The sequence below is a fragment of the Hemitrygon akajei genome, unplaced genomic scaffold, assembly GCF_048418815.1.
Source record: "Hemitrygon akajei unplaced genomic scaffold, sHemAka1.3 Scf000060, whole genome shotgun sequence".
In the NCBI taxonomy this organism is placed as follows: Eukaryota; Metazoa; Chordata; class Chondrichthyes; order Myliobatiformes; family Dasyatidae; genus Hemitrygon; species Hemitrygon akajei.
In genome coordinates, this window is record NW_027331946.1 from 5,098,242 (window position 1) to 5,115,558 (window position 17,317).

Sequence of the window (17,317 nt, forward strand, 5' to 3'; positions counted from 1 at the left end):
ATTTTCTGTGTGTATATTTTGTGTCCCAGGTCAGAATTCGTAAAATGTGAGGGACAGTTACAGATTTCTTTACTCGGATCGTTATATATACGTTCAAAATTTAAATTTCAATCAGTTTAATGCTTTGTTTTTCTTTGCATTGTTAACATGCTTCATGATCTCTCTGGTTAAAGTTATCTCTGCGGCGAGAGATTTTTTCGAAGGAAAGCCCACGACTGGAAGAGAACCACAACACAAGGGAACAGCAACAGTGAACCAGTTCAGGGACGGAGAGCACCAATTCGAGAGATCCCCTCTGAGTCGGAATTTCCATTGACTCAGTCAGGAGGAAGTTTGGTGAGCTTCCTTTACTCAAACAGTGGTATGGTCATTATATTTCAGTGCCAAGAAAGATGGGAAACAGCGTAGTGAGACAGAGTAAGCCCAGCAATATCAGTTATGCCTCTGCCCGACCCAGATACAATCACTCCAGATCTACTAATGTGCTGTCAGCATTAGCGTTTTGAAGCTACGCAATTCTCTCATATTGTTTTCTCATTTCAAACTTATTAGTGCTGATGTTCCTTTGCTCGGATGTATTAGGTCACAATCATATCAAAACGCTTTGAGAATTTCCTCGCTTCGGAAGACGGCACAATTGCTTCTTGCTGTAGTGATTGCAGAAATGTAGGATTGTCATGAACTACAGCAACATGTTATTGTTTCCTTTGGCTAATCACAGCTACAGAAATAGAGGCATCACGGAATGTCTATCTATAGACTCAGTGAGGGTGAAAGTCAGAAACAGGAAGGGAGATGTCATTCTGCAATTAGTCTAAAGGTCTCTCCCAATGTGCACGGGACTACGAGGAACAGATAAGTCGTCAGCTTTTGGGAAGGTTGTTATCATTGGTGACTTCAATTTCCCTAATGTTGATACCTCCTTCCTTATTCAAAAATGTGTCAAAGGGGAAAAATGTTTTCTTTGTCCAGGAGGGATTCCGGACATAGTCTATGGATGGGCCAGCTGGAGGAGACGTCATATAGTGTCAGGTACTAGGCAATGAAACTGGTCAGATAACAGACGTCTCGATGGTGACCGTTTTGAGATAGTGACCACAACACCCCAAAATTTGTCATGGTCATGGAAGATTGAAAACGATACGAGGCAGTATTTAATTAGTGGATGGATAAAAAAAATGTTATTCGTAGCAACGAGGGAGCGTAAAGTGGGAAAACATTTTCTGCGGGAAATGGGCAATGGAACTGGAGGTTGTTTTAGTAACACTTCTCTGTGGTTCTGGACAGATTCGGCCCACAGGCAGGGAAAGAACGTTCATACAAATGAACCATAGTTCACAGGAAATAAGAGACATTCAGGTAAGAGGAAAAATGAAGCATTATTCAGAGTTAGGAAGCAACATTCAGGCAAGACTCTAGAGAATTATAAGCTAGCCAGGAAGGAGCTTAAAAGGGGATTTAGAGGTCGAAAGGGACTTGAGAAGTCCTTGGCAAGTATAATGAAGGAAAGCCCCAAGGTGTTCTACACGTGGGTGAAGAAGAGGAGGATAAATAGACTGAGGATAGGACTACTCAGGAGCAAAGATGGAAACGTGCACGGTGAATGAGGTGAGTTTCTTATTCAATGTTTTGCTTCAGAGTGACGAAGGAGATGGGCAGTGATTGCGACGTTAGCATAGGAGCATGGCATTGTTAAGAAAGAGGTGTTGTTGAAACTTCCAACACACACCAGGTTACTACAAGAAGCGAGGGAGGAGTTTACAGAAACATTGACAATGAACTTTTTGTTCTCTGTGGCCACAAGAGTAATAATACAGGATTGGAGTATGGCAAAGGTTGTTCCCTAATTCAGTAAATGTAATAGATATAATCCTGGGGATTATAGACCAGTGAGTGTTACATCAGGGGTGGGCCGACTCTTGGAACGGATACTTGGGGACAGGAAGTTCGAGGATTTGGAGAAATATTATCTTACTACGGGCTACCACATTGTATTTTTGATGGTGGGTGGAGAAAGTGTAGGGGAGTTGCTGGAGATAATTTTCCACAACATGTGCCAGTCATGCACCGACATTTCAATCGACAGGGTCTGATTAGGAATCAGCATGGCATCGTGCATGGATAGCTGTGTTCAACAATACTTTTTTTAAAGTTTTGAAGATGAGTATCAATGAGGGTAGGGGAGTGGATGTTGTTCATGGGACCGCTACAAAGCCTTTGACAAGGTGCCACATGGCAGGTTCGGCTGGAAGATAGGGTCCCATGCAGTCCAGGGTGGGAAATTCATATGGATTCAAAATTACCTTGAAGGTAGCAATCAAGGAATGGCGGTTGAAGGTTTGTTCTCCGGATTGAGGCGGGTAACTAATGGTGTACTGCAAGACTACAAGTTGGGACCTTGATATTCGTTATTTTATAGTAATGATTTGGATCCGAATGCACAAGGCTTGACGAGAGAGTTCACGGATGACACAAAATTAGTAGATGGTATTCATAGCGAAAATCATCATAGCTTATGTTATGTTCTTTATACGTACCGTGGGTTACTAATAACAAAACATATTCTGGAAAAATAACCATATAACCATATAACAATTACAGCACGGAAACTGGCCACCTCGGACCTTCTAGTCCGTGCCGAACGCTTACTCTCACCTAGTCCCACCTACCTGCACTCAGCCCACAACTCTCCATCCCTTTCCTGTCCATATACCTATCCAATTTTTTTTAATGACAAAATCGAACCTGCCTCTACCACTTCTACTTGATGCTCGTTCCACACAGCTACCACTTTCTGACTAAAGAATTTCCCCCTCGTGTTACCCCTAAACTTTTGCCCCTTAACTCTCAACTCATGTCCTCTTGTTTGAAACTCCCCTACTCACAATGGAAAAAAGCCTATCCACGTCAACTCTATCTATCCCTCTCATAATTTTAAATACCTCCATCAAGACCCCTCAATCTTCTGCGCTCCACAGAATAAAGACCTAACTTGTTCAATCTTTCTCTGTAACTTAGGTGCTGGAACCCAGGTAACATTCGTGTAAATCTGCTCTGCACTCTCTCTATTTTGTTGACATCTTTCCTATAATTTGGTGACTAGAACTGTACACAATACTGCAAATTTGGCCTCAGCAATTCCTTGTAGAATTTTAACATTACATCCCAACTCCTATACTCAATGCTCTGATTTGTAAAGGCCAGCATACCAAAACCTTTCTTCACCACCCTATCCACATGAGATTCCACCTTCAGGGAACTACGCACCATTATTCCTAGATCACCCTGTCCTACTGCATTCCCCAATGCCCTACCATTTAACATGTATGTCCTATTTTGATTATTCCTACCAAAATGTAGCACCTCACACTTATCAGCATTAAACTCCATTTGTCATCTTTCAGCCCAGTCTTTTAACTGGCCTAACTCTCTCTGCAAACTTTGAAAACCTACTTCATTATCCACAATGCCACCTATCTGCATACTTACTAATCCAATTTATCATCCCATCATCCAGATTATTGATGTATATGACAAATAACATTGGACACAGTACAGATCACTCAGGGACACCACTAGTAATCGGCCTCCATCCTGACAAACAGTTAACAACCACTACTCCGTGACATCTCCCATCCAGCCACTGTTGAATCCATTTTACTAAGTCAATATTAATACCTAACGATTGATCCTTCCTAACTAACCTTCCGTGTGGAATCTTATCAAATGCCTTACTGAAGTCGATATAAACAACATCCACTGATTTACCCTCGTCAACTTTCCTCGTAACCTCTGCAAAAGATTCAATAAAATTTGTTAAACATGACCTTCCACGCACCATCTCTAAGAATACTTTCCATTAATTTACGCACCACTGACGTCAAACATACAGGCCGATAATTGCTAGGTTTACTCTTAGCACCCTTTTTAAACAATGGAATCACATCAGCAATACTCCAATCCTCCGTCACCATCCCCGTCTCTAATGGCATTTGCAATATTTCTGTCAGAGCCCCTGCTATTTCTACACTAACTTCCCTCAAGGTCCTAGTGAATATCCTGTCAGGACCCGGAGAGTTATCCACTTTTATATTCTTTAAAAGCTCTAGTACTTCCTCTTCTTTAATCATCATAGTTTCCATAACTACCCTACTTATTTTCCTTACCTTACACAATTCAATATTCTTCTCCTTAGTGAATGTCGATGAAAAATTGTTCAAAATCTCCCCCCATCACTTTCAGCTCCACACATAGCTGTCCACTCTGATTCTCTGAGGGACCAATTTTATCCCTGACTATCCTTTTGCTATTAATATAACTGTAGAAGCCCTTTGGATTTAATTTCACCTTACTTGCCAAAGCAACCTCATATCTTCTTTTAGCTTTTCTAATTTCTTTCATAAGATTCTTTGTACATTCTTTGTATTTCTCAAGCACCTCACTTACTCCATGCTGTCTAGAACTTTTATTTACTACAGCAACAGCAACCATGTTTTTATCATACAAGTTTCTCGATCATTCTCTCATTTCTGCGCATGATCCGAACTCTGTCCAATCACGTTCTGACACGTGATATCACCACAGCTTATTGCGGATCTAAACGGGCAGAGGAATGCTAAATAGATTCCAAAATCGATACGAGCAGAAACGATTGTATGTGGAGTTTGGTGATGATGTAGGTGGGACTGCCAGAGGAAGAGAATGGGGCAGGCACAATTGTATAACTCCAGAAACAGTTAGGATGTGTAGACAGAGTCAGGAGGACACATGAAAATGGGCCTATCACAGGAGATTATGACCATCTCTGTGGGCACTGTGGTTAGCATTCTCTCATTGGGCTGAAGGCTCTGTATTGGTGCTCTCTTGTTCTGCGACTATCAGTAGATGCGTCAGATATCAATGGACAGACATAGAGACATGGTGTAGAAGTTGATGGATACGGGGAATGGGTGGTCCTTAAGCCAACTACTGCTCTCATGCAGGCAAAGGAGATACTGTCATATTTGCAAAGTAATCCTATTCCCTCTGACTCATTGTTTGTTTGATTGTAATTCAGGGTATCATCAGCAAGTGTAGTTTTCCTGCACCGGGTCCAAATGTAAAGAAGACGTCAATCAACAATCCTCGGTCAGAATCAGAATGGCTGCAGGTATGTTCAGTGGGATCTTTATAATTAAACTTCAGTCCCGTTTGTGCGCAATAGTTCGGATGAGTAAACTTACATAGATGCTAACGGGCACAGAAATATTTCATCAAAAAGGGTAATTGAATCCCTTCGTAAAGAGGCTTTGAGTAATGGTTCAAACCAACAGTTGCAGTGCAGGGACCTGACACCGGTAATGGTCAAAATGCTCCGATCACCATGCAAAGCTTCACCTGAGTGAAAGGACGGAGTTCCTGAATCAGGAGGTTGTGAGTTGAACAAAGACAAGGAATGTGACAGCGGTGTTGTTTGTTACGTAAAAGTCCAGGTTCAGGGTTTGTTGCACATCAGGGCCTGTTTAGAGGTGAAAGACATTTCCAACTATCATTTATGAAATTCAGAGCCAGATGATTGGAGAATTTAGGGATTTCAGAGATTGTGTGTTAGCATAGCATTTCAGGTTTTGGAAGGATAGCTATCAACTCCCGCCTGTTTCTTTTCTTTTCTTTTGACTGCTATGCGAAGAAGATGAGGTTCAGGGGTGTTCTTGAAATCTCTTTTCTGTAGCCGAGCCGAGAACATTGCCAGCGCTGGGAATAGCTGAGGATCAGGAGACAGATTATTGTAGATAAACTTGTGGTCTGTTTCGGTGTTTTAATACCCCGATGAATGTCTGGCCTGTGGACAAATGGTGAATGTCTTTTTCTCAAAATACGATTAAGAAGCTACAATACTGATTTTGCACAGTACATATAAAACAGCAGAAGACAAACATGGTAACAAAGAAGGTTGTCAGTACAATGCAATGGCATTGGTGAGGATGATTAAAGTGAACCCCATGACGTTTCAAGAGGGGAACTAGAGCGGGCAACATGCAAAATGATGAATGAACTCATCAGGTCAGGCAGCATTTATGGAGGCAAATGATTTTCGCTGAGTCAGAAAATGTTCTCATCCGAACTCAATCTTTTGTAATTGAATTTTTCAATCTGCAATCTCTCCAGTCCTAATATATCCTTCCTCTAGTATTAGACAATAGACAATAGACAGTAGGTGCAGGAGTAGGCCATTCGGCCCTTCTAGCCAGCATCGCCATTCACTGTGATCATGGCTGATCATACACAATCAGTACCCCGTTCCTGCCCTCTCCCAATATCCCTTGACCCCGATATCTATAAGAGCTCTATCCAACTCTCTCTTGAATGCATCCAGAGACTTGGCCTCCATATCAAGTTCTTCCGCATCTCTGTTCTAAATGGCCTACCCCTCATTCTTAAACTGTGGCCTCTAGTTCTGGACTCACCCATCAGCGGGAACATGCTTCCTACCTCCAGTGTGTCCAATCCCTTAATAATCTTATATGTTTCAATCAGATCCCCTGTCATCCTTCTAAATTCCAGTATATACAAGCCCAGTCGCTCCAATCTTTCAACATATGACAGTCCCGCCATTCCGGGAATTAACCTTGTGAACCTACCCTGCACTCCCTCAATAGCAAGAATATCCTTCTTCAAATTTGGAGACCAAAACTGCACACAATACACAAGGTAGGGTCTCACCAGGGCCCTGTACAGCTGCAGATGGACCTATTTACTCCTATACTCAATTCCTCTTGTTATAAAGGCCAGCATGCCATTAGCTTTCTTCACTGCCTGCTGTACCTGTATGCTTGCTTTCATTGACTGATGTACAAGAACACCTAGTTCTCGTTGTAATTCCCCTTTTCCTAACGACTCCATTTAGATAGTAATCTGCCTTCCTGTTCTTGCCACCAAAGTGGATAACCTCACATTTATCCACATTGAACTGCATCTGCCATACATTTGCCCACTCGCCTAACCTGTCCAAGTCACCCTGCATTCTCATAACATCCTCCTGGCATTTCACACTGCCACCCAGCTCTGTGTCATCGGCATATTTGCTAATGTTACTTTTAATCCCTTCATCTAGATCATTAATGTATATTGTAAACAGGTGCGGTCCCAGCACCGAACCTTGAGGTACCCCACTGGCACAGCCTGCCATTCCGAAAAGGACACATTAATCGCTACTCTTTGTTCCTGCCCGCCAGCCAGGAAACTGGCTCTCCCTTGTCCATTTCTTACCAGGACCACACACGCTATTCCAACTGGTCAAACCAGCAGTTTATAAACCTGCCAGAAGAGCTCTCTGCGCCTGTATTCTGTGCTCCAGCTGATGACAGCAAACATGCAAACTGTCGATGTCCACTGTTTCCTCTTTATATTCAAGGTTGTTCATTAGTTTGCAGATATCATCAAAATTGGGGGTAAAGTAGGGTTATATAAATTTACAAGAAGACTGAGACAAATGTGGAAAGTGCTCCAAAGAATGGGACTGTGTGTGACTCAAGGAAATGGATAGTCAGTGATCCAGAGGGCCAGACATTTTTTGAGTCAAGGTAATGGTGAGTCTGTGACCCAGGGGAGTGGACAATGCGCGTCTTGAGGTAAAGGTCAGTCTGTGACCCAGGGGGCCGGACACTTTGTCACAACGAACGGAGTTAATGTGATCGAGAGAATCAGGCAGCGTGCAATCCGGTGGCGGAACTGGGTGTGACACCGGTAACTAAACATTGTGTCCCAGGGAGAATATTCTTGTGGAAAATAATCTCAGGGATATTTCCCGGTATCACCTGAGACCGGTCCATTAAGATTCCCTGGTTATCAGTACGTTCAATTCCCGTTCTTTTTCTGGGAGTGGATGCGTCGAGTCGCTGGCTTATCGGGATTATTCCTGGCAGGAGGTATGGTTCACGTTCCCCCGCACTGTCCCACTCCAATTCTGGTCAGCCAGAGTCTCGGCTCCAATGTTTAATGGTTCTGGGAATGAACTCGCTGGAATTTAGAGAGATGGGAGTGTGGGATTGTGTGTATCTCATTGAACCCTTTCAAATTCTGAAAGGTCTAGAGCGAATAGATGTGGAAAAGATGTTTCCCATGGTGGTTAAGTCTACGATCAGTGGGCACAGACTCAGAATAGAGGATCTTACATTTAAAACAGAGATGCAGAGACATTTCTTTTGCCAGTGGGTGATGAATTTGTGGAATTTGTTACCACCAGCAGCTGTGGAGGTCGGGTCGTTGGGTCGTTACTTACGGCACAGATTGACAGGTTCCTGATAAGACACAACATCAAATTACAGGGAGAAGGCGGGAATCTGGGAATCTGAGCGTATAAAAAGGATCAGCCATGATTGAATGGCAGAGCAGATTTGATGGCCCAAATGTCCTAATTATGTTCTCATTGTAGCCACCAATTGCCAATCCTTGCTCTGCTCGGATCTAAATCATTCTAGTATGACCTGCAATTCATAATTTATTTCAGGTGGGAAACCCAATTGGTTACGGAAAGCATTGGAGAGACTTTTACCAGGCAAATCATCGAGGGAAGATGATTGGAACACGGGAAGCAAGGTATCAATACAGGGTCAGATTGAGAGCAATGTCCCAATGGAATGCGATCCGGCAGAAGAGGAGGAGGAGCAAATTCAGCCCAGTGGCATCAGAGATACTGATCAGGAATCTGGAACCTGCACAAGTGAGACGACCGCCTGTCTGCTTGGAAGCTCATTAAACACGGAATTGTCAAATCGCCAACAAAGAACGGGTGAGTGAAATATCAGGGTGGTGTGCTCGCAGAATGCGGGAGGGAGGATGTGTTTCCTTGTTGGGGGGTTGGTCAGGGAGGGCAAATGTGTGTGTGTGCTACAACTGTTTCAGTCAGGCACCTGCTACCCCACTACAGGAAATGTACAGCCTGCTCTGTGGATTTCCAGGATGTGTATTGCAGGAAATGCAGCTACCCAGTTAAGAGAGCATCTCTGCGATATGAATTGAAGGAAATATATTCTCCAGGATGCTGAGAGCATCTCTGGGAAACGACTCTCATTGACAGGCCCAACATTTATTCCCATCCTAAATTGAAATATTCCTGTTCCTGGTAGTTCAGTGTCTTGCATTTGGGTCCGCTCCCAACGCCCCACCTGCCCAACCCATGAAAGATTCGTATCCTTGCGGGTGAGTTAGCCGACTGGATATGGAACTGGTGAGGTGGATGGGATCAAAGGGTTAATAATAGAGTGCTAATCAGTTTGGAAGCTTGTGCCCAGTGGTGTGGATGGGTGCTATGCCCACTATTTGCTCTTTATATTAAAGGTTTGGTAGATAAAATTAGCGTTGTTCAATAGTTTTCAGATGACATTAACATTGGTGACATTGTGGGGGTAAGTGAATTTACAAGGAGACTGAGACGAACCTGAGAAGTGCTCCAAGGAATGGATTAACTTTGTAAAGTTAAACCAGGGCAGGAATTGCATGGTAAATTGTATGGCCTTGAAAAATGATGTAGCACAACGGGAGGTAGGGGACCAAGATTCCCTCAAACTGTTTATACACGTAGGTAGAGCAGAGCATAAATGTCTTTCAAATGGAAAAGGTACAGAAAACTTTCCTCCAGGGGACTGGACAGTGAATGTGTCAAGGCCGTGGTTAGTCTGTGATCTAGGGGACAGCACACTGTATGTTAAAGTGTACGGACAGTATGTGGTTCAGAGGATACGACTGTGTATAATCCGGTGGCTGATCTGTGTCTGACATTGCAGATCGGACTGTGTTCGTATCTAGGACGTATTTAGTCAGTGACCCAGGGGACTGGACGGTGTGTGACTCAAGGAAATGATTAGTCTGTGACGCAGGGGACCGGACAGTTTGTGACTCAAGTTAATGGTCAGTCTGTGACCCAGGGGGCCGGGCACTTTGACACTGCGGACGAAGAGTACGTGATCGTGTCATGGTTCCGGTCGGCCGTTCCCCTTTAACACTCCTTTCTCCCTGATCATGCCCCAATTTCAGTTAATTGCTGCTAGTTACCCAATTACCGTACATCCGGCTTTCAATCAGAGAATGGGAAATAAAAACGAGGACGACCCGATCACAGGTTGTCAGTTCGTTGGTCACTCCTTGTGTGATACTTCGTTCCCTATTCCGATTGGAATCGGCAATTCTAGGTTCCGCCCTGGTTCTAGAGAATCCCGTCTCCTTGTCAAGGTGCCCCTGGTTTTCTGCTCTACGTTCAAGTCCACGACAGCCTGTCCAACTGAGTCGACCTGCCAGTGTCATGCACTTGAGTTCTCCGCCGTCGCCGCTTGTAACAGAACGAACTGGACACTATGAACCCAGCAGACACGGATCCCGTACGGGAGGCCCTGACCAGCCAGGGCTACCTGTTGGACGCGTATGATCAACTGCTTCGGGAGATCACAGACAACCTTCGGACGCTAACCATGAACGTGCGGAATGTCAGTGAACGAATGGACCATGTCTCCGCTTTGGCCTCCCCACCCCCTCCAAGATCCCCAGCCACCCAAACTGCTCCACTCTGGATGGTTTCGGTCTCAGAGTCCACAATCCCATCCTCTCGAGAACCGCCTGTGCCCAAGCCTGAACCCTACGCCGGGGACCTAGGCAGGTGCCTGGCCTTCCTGCTCCAGTGCTCCCTGGTTTTCGATCTGCAGCCACGTCCCTACGCTTCCGACAGATCGAAGATAGCGTACATCATGGGGTTGCTTCGAGGGGAAGCCTTGGCTTGGGCAACCCGGTGTGGGATATCGGCCGGATGTTTGCTCCTCCTACCCCTCCTTTGTCGCAGCAATGAGAAAGGACGCCGCGAGACGACTGCTTGCTGTTCGCCAGGCTTCGCGAAGTGTGTCCAAGTATTCCATCGAGTTCCGGGCGTTGGCCGCAGACTCCCGGTGGAATGACGCGGCCCTACGAGAGGTGTTTCGGCAGGGCCTCTCGGATCAGATCAAGGATGAGTTGGCCGCGAGAGATGACACGGACAGTCTGGACTCTCTGATCTTGCTAGCCATCCAATTAGACTACCGACTTCAGGAGCGTCACAGAGAGAAGACCAGTCGCCCCGGTCCTCGAGGAAGTCATCGGTCCACCTTGCCCGCCTCAGCCAGGTCCCTTTCCCCAGCCGCTCCCCATGTGGCTTCTGCTATCCCTGTCCCCACCCCCCTGGGGAGGAACCGATGAAGCTGGGACGGAACCGGCCCTCGTTGGCCGAGCGGACGCGCAGGTGGAGAGCTGGGGACTGTTACTATTGCGGCCAACAAGGCCACTTCCGGGATACCTGCCCTCGGCGGCCAAAAGGGGCGCGCTCACCAGTGAGAAAGGGAGCCCTGGTGAGTCGAATGATAGTCCCTTTAGCACCCCCGACGTGGGAGCAGATCCCAGCAACCGTGAAATACCAGCCTCAGTCCCTGTCTCTATCTGCTCTGGTGGATTCCAGTGCGGAGGGCAACCTGCTGGACGAGGAGATAGCCACCCAGGCCGGAATACCGCGGGAGCCGTTGACCACCCCGCTGGAGGCCCGGGCCCTAGACGGGAAACTGCTTGCTCGGGTGACCCACTGTATGCCACCCCTGACCTTGATTCTCTCTGGCAATCATCGGGAGGAAGTTTCAGCCTCATTCATTCATTCCAAGCCCCGGTAGTCCTAGGGTACCCATGGCTGACCAAGCACAATCCCCATATTGACTGATCTACCGGGAGGATAGCGAATGGAGCCATACCAACTGCCTCCGGTCGGCCCTGTCTCGCAGAGAAGCTACCATGACCCCACCTGTTTTGGAACCCCTTGACTTGTCCCGGGTCCCCAAGGAGTACCATGACTTAGCAGAGGTGTTCAGCAAACAGCGGGTCCTTTCGCTCCCCCCGCTCCGCCCATACGATGGTGCAATCGACCTTCTCCCCGGGGCCTCGTTACCGACCAGTCGCCTGTATAATTTGTCCCGGCCTGAGAAAGAAGCAATGGAGAAATATATTAGTGAGTCTCTCGCGGCGGACATGATTCGACCCTCATCCTCCCCGGTGGGCGCTGGATTCTTCTTTGTGGGGAAGAAGGATGGCTCTCTCCGTCCCTGCATCGATTACCGAGGCCTAAATCATATCACCATTAAGAACAAGTACCCACTGCCTCTTATAAGTTCTGCGTTCGAGCCACTTCATGGAGCCACCATCTTCTCGAAGTTGGACCTCCGAAACGCCGACCACTTGTTCCAGATAAGGGAGGGGGACAAGTGGAAGACAGCTTTCAATACCCCGTTAGGCCACTTCGAGTATCTAGTCATGCCTTTCGGCGTCACAAATGCCCCCGCCTTTTTTAAGCCTTGGTTAACGATGTCCAAAGAGACTTCATTAACCGCTTCGAGTTTGTCTACATGGATGACATCCTGATCTTTTCCAGTAGTTCCCAGCAACACGTGCATCATGTCCGTCAAGTCCTGCAATGGCTGTGGGAGAATAAATTATTCGTGAAGTAGGAGAAATGCGAATTCCACGTCCCCTCAGTCAGCTTCCTAGGTTGTATCATCGAGAGGGGACAGGTGAGAGCTGATCCCGAGAAGATCCGGGCTGTGGCGGAGTGGCCCAAACCCACGGACCGCAAGCAACTCCAACGGTCCTTAGGGTTTGCGAAATTCTATCGCCGGTTCATCTGAAACTACAGTCAGGTGGCGGCCCCCCTTACCCGAAATGTATAATAATGTATCTTGGTAAAAGGAACGATAGGGCCGACTATTATCTAAATGGAGAGAATGCTCAAACCAGAGGTACGGAGGGTCTTCGGAGTCCTCGTGCAGGACTCCCAGAAGATTAATTTACAGCTTCGGTCTGTGGTAAAGAATGGAAATGCATTGTTGCCATTTATTTCTAAGGGAATAAATATAAAGACAAGGAGATCATGCTGAACCTTTATAAGACACTAGTCAGGCTGAACTAGGAGTATTTTCAACAGTTTTGGGCCCCATACCTCAGAACGGTTGTACTTTCATATGAGGAGCGTTTGGCAGCTTTAAGCCTGTACTCCCTGAAACGTCGAAAAATGCGGGGGGGGATCTCATTTAATCTTACCGGATGTTGAAAGGTCTAGATTGGGTAGATGTACAGAGGATGCTTCCTATGTTGAGGGCATCCAGAAGTAGAAGGCGCAGCGTCAAAATTGAGGGGTGACTGTTTAGAAAAGGGTTTAGGATTATTTTTTTTTAAAGTCAGAGAGTAGTAAATCTGCGGATTGCTCTTTCACAGACTATGATGGAGACCAAGCCCGTGCATATATCCAAGGCACTAGCTGATTGTTTCCTGATCAGTCAGGGAATCAAAGGATATGGTGAGAAGGCAGCTGTATGCTGTTGAGTTGGATCCAGGATCAGCTATCATGGAATGGTGCAACAGGCACGATGGACTGAACGGCTTAATTCTACTCCTTATGTCTTATGATCTAAATATTTCTACCAGCTTCAGTGATGTGTTGTTTGGCTCTTTGACCTGAGGTTTCACTTTGCAGATAGCAAAACAACTGAAATGGGAGGGACATCTGCTAAAACTCACCCTGAAAACTTGTCGCAAGGGGAAGTTGATGTTTCTACAAAATCGAAGCCCTCTGGAAGCTTCGAACATGGAGCAGGTTAGTAGATTGCAAATTGTTTCAAATTAAACTTTTAGCAGTCACTCAAGCATTACTTAAAATCTCTTAATAATTCTGAAATTGGTGAACACACAACAGACTTTGTGAACATATTCCTCAAAGAGCAGGCATGTTTCAGTACTCTGCAGGACTGTTTTAGAAAATGTAGCTGTTGAAATAGATGAGTGAGAGTCAGTGGGCATGGCATAGAATTTATTTCTTCCTCCCTTCCTTCCTTTACGACACGACACAACAAGTCCTTGCCACCAATTATACGCTAGTGAACATTTAAACTACTAGCACAAACATCTTTGTAATGTGGGAGCAAACTGGAAACACGAGTCGTCACAGAAAGAAACATATAAGCACCTCAGACGACAGCGGGATTTGAACGCAGGTCACTGTGGCTGTAGAACATTCTGCTAACCATTATGTTACCATACCGCCCTAAACTAAATTCCTAATCAATTCAACTTTAATCTCTAACTCGAGACTTCAGATCCAGGCAATATCGTTGTAAATTTTCTCTGCACTCTTTCAATCATATTGATATCTTTCCTGTCGCTATGTGACCAGAACAGCACACACTGCTCCAAATTGGGCCTCACCAATTTCTTTATGCACTTCAACATAACATGTCAACTCCTTTACTCAATACTTTGATCAATGAAGCCCAATGTGGCAGAATCTCTGGTTTCACACAGTCTACCTGCGATATCATTTCCAACGATTTATCCCAGATCCACCTATCCTACCACACTTACAGTGTCCTGTTGTTCACTGTGTAATTATTACCCCCAGTTGTCCTTCCAAAGTGCATATTTATCTGCATTAAAAGCCATGTGCCATTTTACTGTCTCTTTTCTCGGTAAACCCCTCCTGCACCCTCTCCAGATGAGTTGCATCCTCCCCAAATGGAGGCAAGTTGAATTGCGTGAACTCTCCCGACTGTGGCATAATCATCAATGTGTGAATTGTTCAACCTGAAAAAGGTGACGTCCTGGGATTGTGCAGCACATGGTTGGGAAGGGTGTGTGTCCGGAAGGATAGGGCAATATGTGAAACGGTGAAAGCAGGGTGCCGGGAATGAAACATCGTGAGACCCTGCGAGTGTGTGGGGCCTGCCAATGAGACATTAGGCAACTCGTATAGGATGGTGTCCTGGGAGATGAGATTACCAAATTAGACTTGGAAGGCTAATGGGAGGTGGGTAAAAGAGACTGTGAGAGGGAGGCAGACTACCTTTGGATTGACACACTGGGGAGATGCTGATACAACAGCCTGTTTCTCAGGCAGGGCTGCAAATGAAATCTCCCGCAGTACAGGCTGCTACCAGTGATCATCACAGGATACCTGCAGATGGCCAATTTGGGAACAGGAATACAACTGAGCAGAGTACATGGGTATAGAGCAAGGGTTCCCGACCTGTGGTCCATAGACCCCTCGGTTAATGTTAGGGACCCATTCTATAATAAAACTTGTGACCCCCTCGTTCAGAGTAGTGGGGAAGCTGTTTCCAGAAGACTTGAAGAAATTTTCAGGAAGATGGTTGCTGGAAACAGGAATGCCAGAGGGGTTGAAATGTTAGCTGTTAATTTCAAATTTCCAATTTAATTATATGCCAATGATTACTTTTGCCCAAAAGAACATTTCCCTCAGAAATGTGGGCTTCTCATATCGTAAATAAAGATGCACAAATGTCCATGTCAACTGAGATTATACCCGGCCATTGTGGGACCTGAGTTTATCTAAAATTATTTCCATTATCTCATTGCTATATTCGAAAGTTCACACCTGCTTCAAGAGCTCAAAAATTACACCAGTGCCCAAGAATAACATGGTGAGATGTCTTAACATCTTTCGTCCATGAGGGCTCATATCTAATGTGTTGAAGTTATTTTAGAGGTTAGTTATGGTTGGAGTCAGTTCACGCTTCAGCAAGAACATGAATCCGCTGCAAATGGCCGATCTCCACAATAGGTCTCCGGCGGATATGATCTCATTGTGTCGCCATGTGGCCAAGGAGCATCTCGACAATACAAATACCTATGCTATGACTCTGTTAGTGAATTACAGCTCAGCATTTAACACTATCATTCTTACAGCTCTGATTGAAAGCATCCAAAACCGAGGCATCTGTATCACTCTCTGCAGCTGTATCCTCAACTTCCTAACCGGAAAACAAAACTCTGTGCGCATTTGGAATGCAGTGCCTATAAAATATTCACCCACTCCTCACTTGGAAGTTTTCATGGTTTATTGTTTTATAGTGGATTTAATGTGGCTTTTTTTGACACTGGTCGACATAAGTAAAGACTCTTTCATGTCAAAGTGAAAACAAATCTCCACAAAGTAATCTAAATTAATTAGAAGTATAAAAGACAATAATAATTGATGGCATAGGTGTTCATCCTCTTTAATATGAATCACCAAATCATCACTCGTGCAGCCAATTGATTTTAGAAGTCACGTATTCAAGGTGTTTCAGTTGCTTGTAGTAAAACTACACCTGTATATGGAAGATCCAACTGCTGATGAGTCAGTATCTTGGCAAAAACTACACCATGAAGACAAATAACACAACATGAAGACATTCCAAGGAAGTCCGGGAAAAGTTTATAGAACCGCAGAAAGTGGATACAAGGCTATTTCCAGGTCACTGAATACCCCTTGGAGTACAGTTATATCAATAATTATGAAATGGAAAGAAAATGGCACAGCTGTACATTTGCCTAGAAAAGGCCGTCATCGATAACTGAGTGCCTGTGCAAAAAGTGGATCATTGAGGGTGGCCACCAAAAGTACTTTAACAACTCTGGAGGAGTTACAAGCTTCAGCGGCTGAGATGGGAGGGACAGTGCATACAAAAAATCTTGTCCAGGTGCTTTACCAGTCGCAGCTTTATGGGAGAGTGGCAAAGAGAAAGCTGCTGTTGAAAGAAACTCACATGAAATCTTTGCTAGAGTTTGCCAGACGGCAAGTTGGGTAGGGGACTCTAAAATCAACTTGCAGTAGGTTTTATGGTCTGGTGAAACCAAAATTCAACTTTTTGGCAATCAGACTAAATCTTATGTTTGGCATAAGCAAACACAGCACATCATCAAGAACAGTCCATTCCTGCTGTGATGCATGGTGGTGACTTCATCATGCTATGGGGATGCTTCACTGCAGCAGACCCAGGAAAGCTCGTGAAGGTAGAGGGTACAATGAATGCAGCAACATACACGGAAATCCTGGAGGAAAACCTGATAAAGTCTGCAAGGGTACTGTGACCTGGGAGATTTCTTTGCCAGCATGAAAATGACCCAAATCATCTTAAGACATCAGTGTCCCCAGATGTGCAAGGCTGATAGAGACCAACCCACGCTGACTCAAGGCTGTAATTACTGCCAAAGTTGCATTTGCTAAATACTTCCTGAAAGGGTGAATAATTATGCAATCAATTATTTTGTGATTAATAATTGTAATAACCTTAGACCAATTTATAGAAATGTGTTTCACTGTGACACAAAATCGTCTATTCTGTTGATTAGAGTCAAAATGCGAAATTAAATCCATTGTGATTCAATGTTGTAAAACAGAAAAGCATGAAAACTTCAGAGAGAGGTGAATACTTTTTAAAGGCACTGTAACATCTCCGCCTCACTCACAATCAACATTGGTACACCACAGTGGTGTGGACTTAAC

General features: G+C 45.1%; 2 protein-coding genes across 4 annotated transcripts in view; one reads left to right on the forward strand and one right to left on the reverse strand.

Annotated features, from left to right (window-relative positions):
- The window catches only part of LOC140721733 (NACHT, LRR and PYD domains-containing protein 3-like), a 943,069-nt gene that overhangs the window by 549,120 nt on the left and 376,632 nt on the right, over window positions 1–17,317 (reverse strand). The gene's annotated exons all lie outside the window — the stretch shown is intronic.
- The window catches only part of LOC140721697 (NACHT, LRR and PYD domains-containing protein 3-like), a 46,052-nt gene that overhangs the window by 4,991 nt on the left and 23,744 nt on the right, over window positions 1–17,317 (forward strand). For 2 of the 3 annotated variants that reach the window (XM_073036482.1, XM_073036483.1), the window contains exons 2-5: window positions 174–336; window positions 5,057–5,149; window positions 8,489–8,770; window positions 13,511–13,630. In XM_073036482.1, coding sequence (XP_072892583.1) covers window positions 5,140–5,149; window positions 8,489–8,770; window positions 13,511–13,630 — 412 coding nt within the window. In that variant the 5' untranslated portion in view covers window positions 174–336; window positions 5,057–5,139. The remainder of the gene's footprint in view (window positions 1–173; window positions 337–5,056; window positions 5,150–8,488; window positions 8,771–13,510; window positions 13,631–17,317) is intronic. The other variant, XM_073036484.1, reaches the window with a different exon arrangement.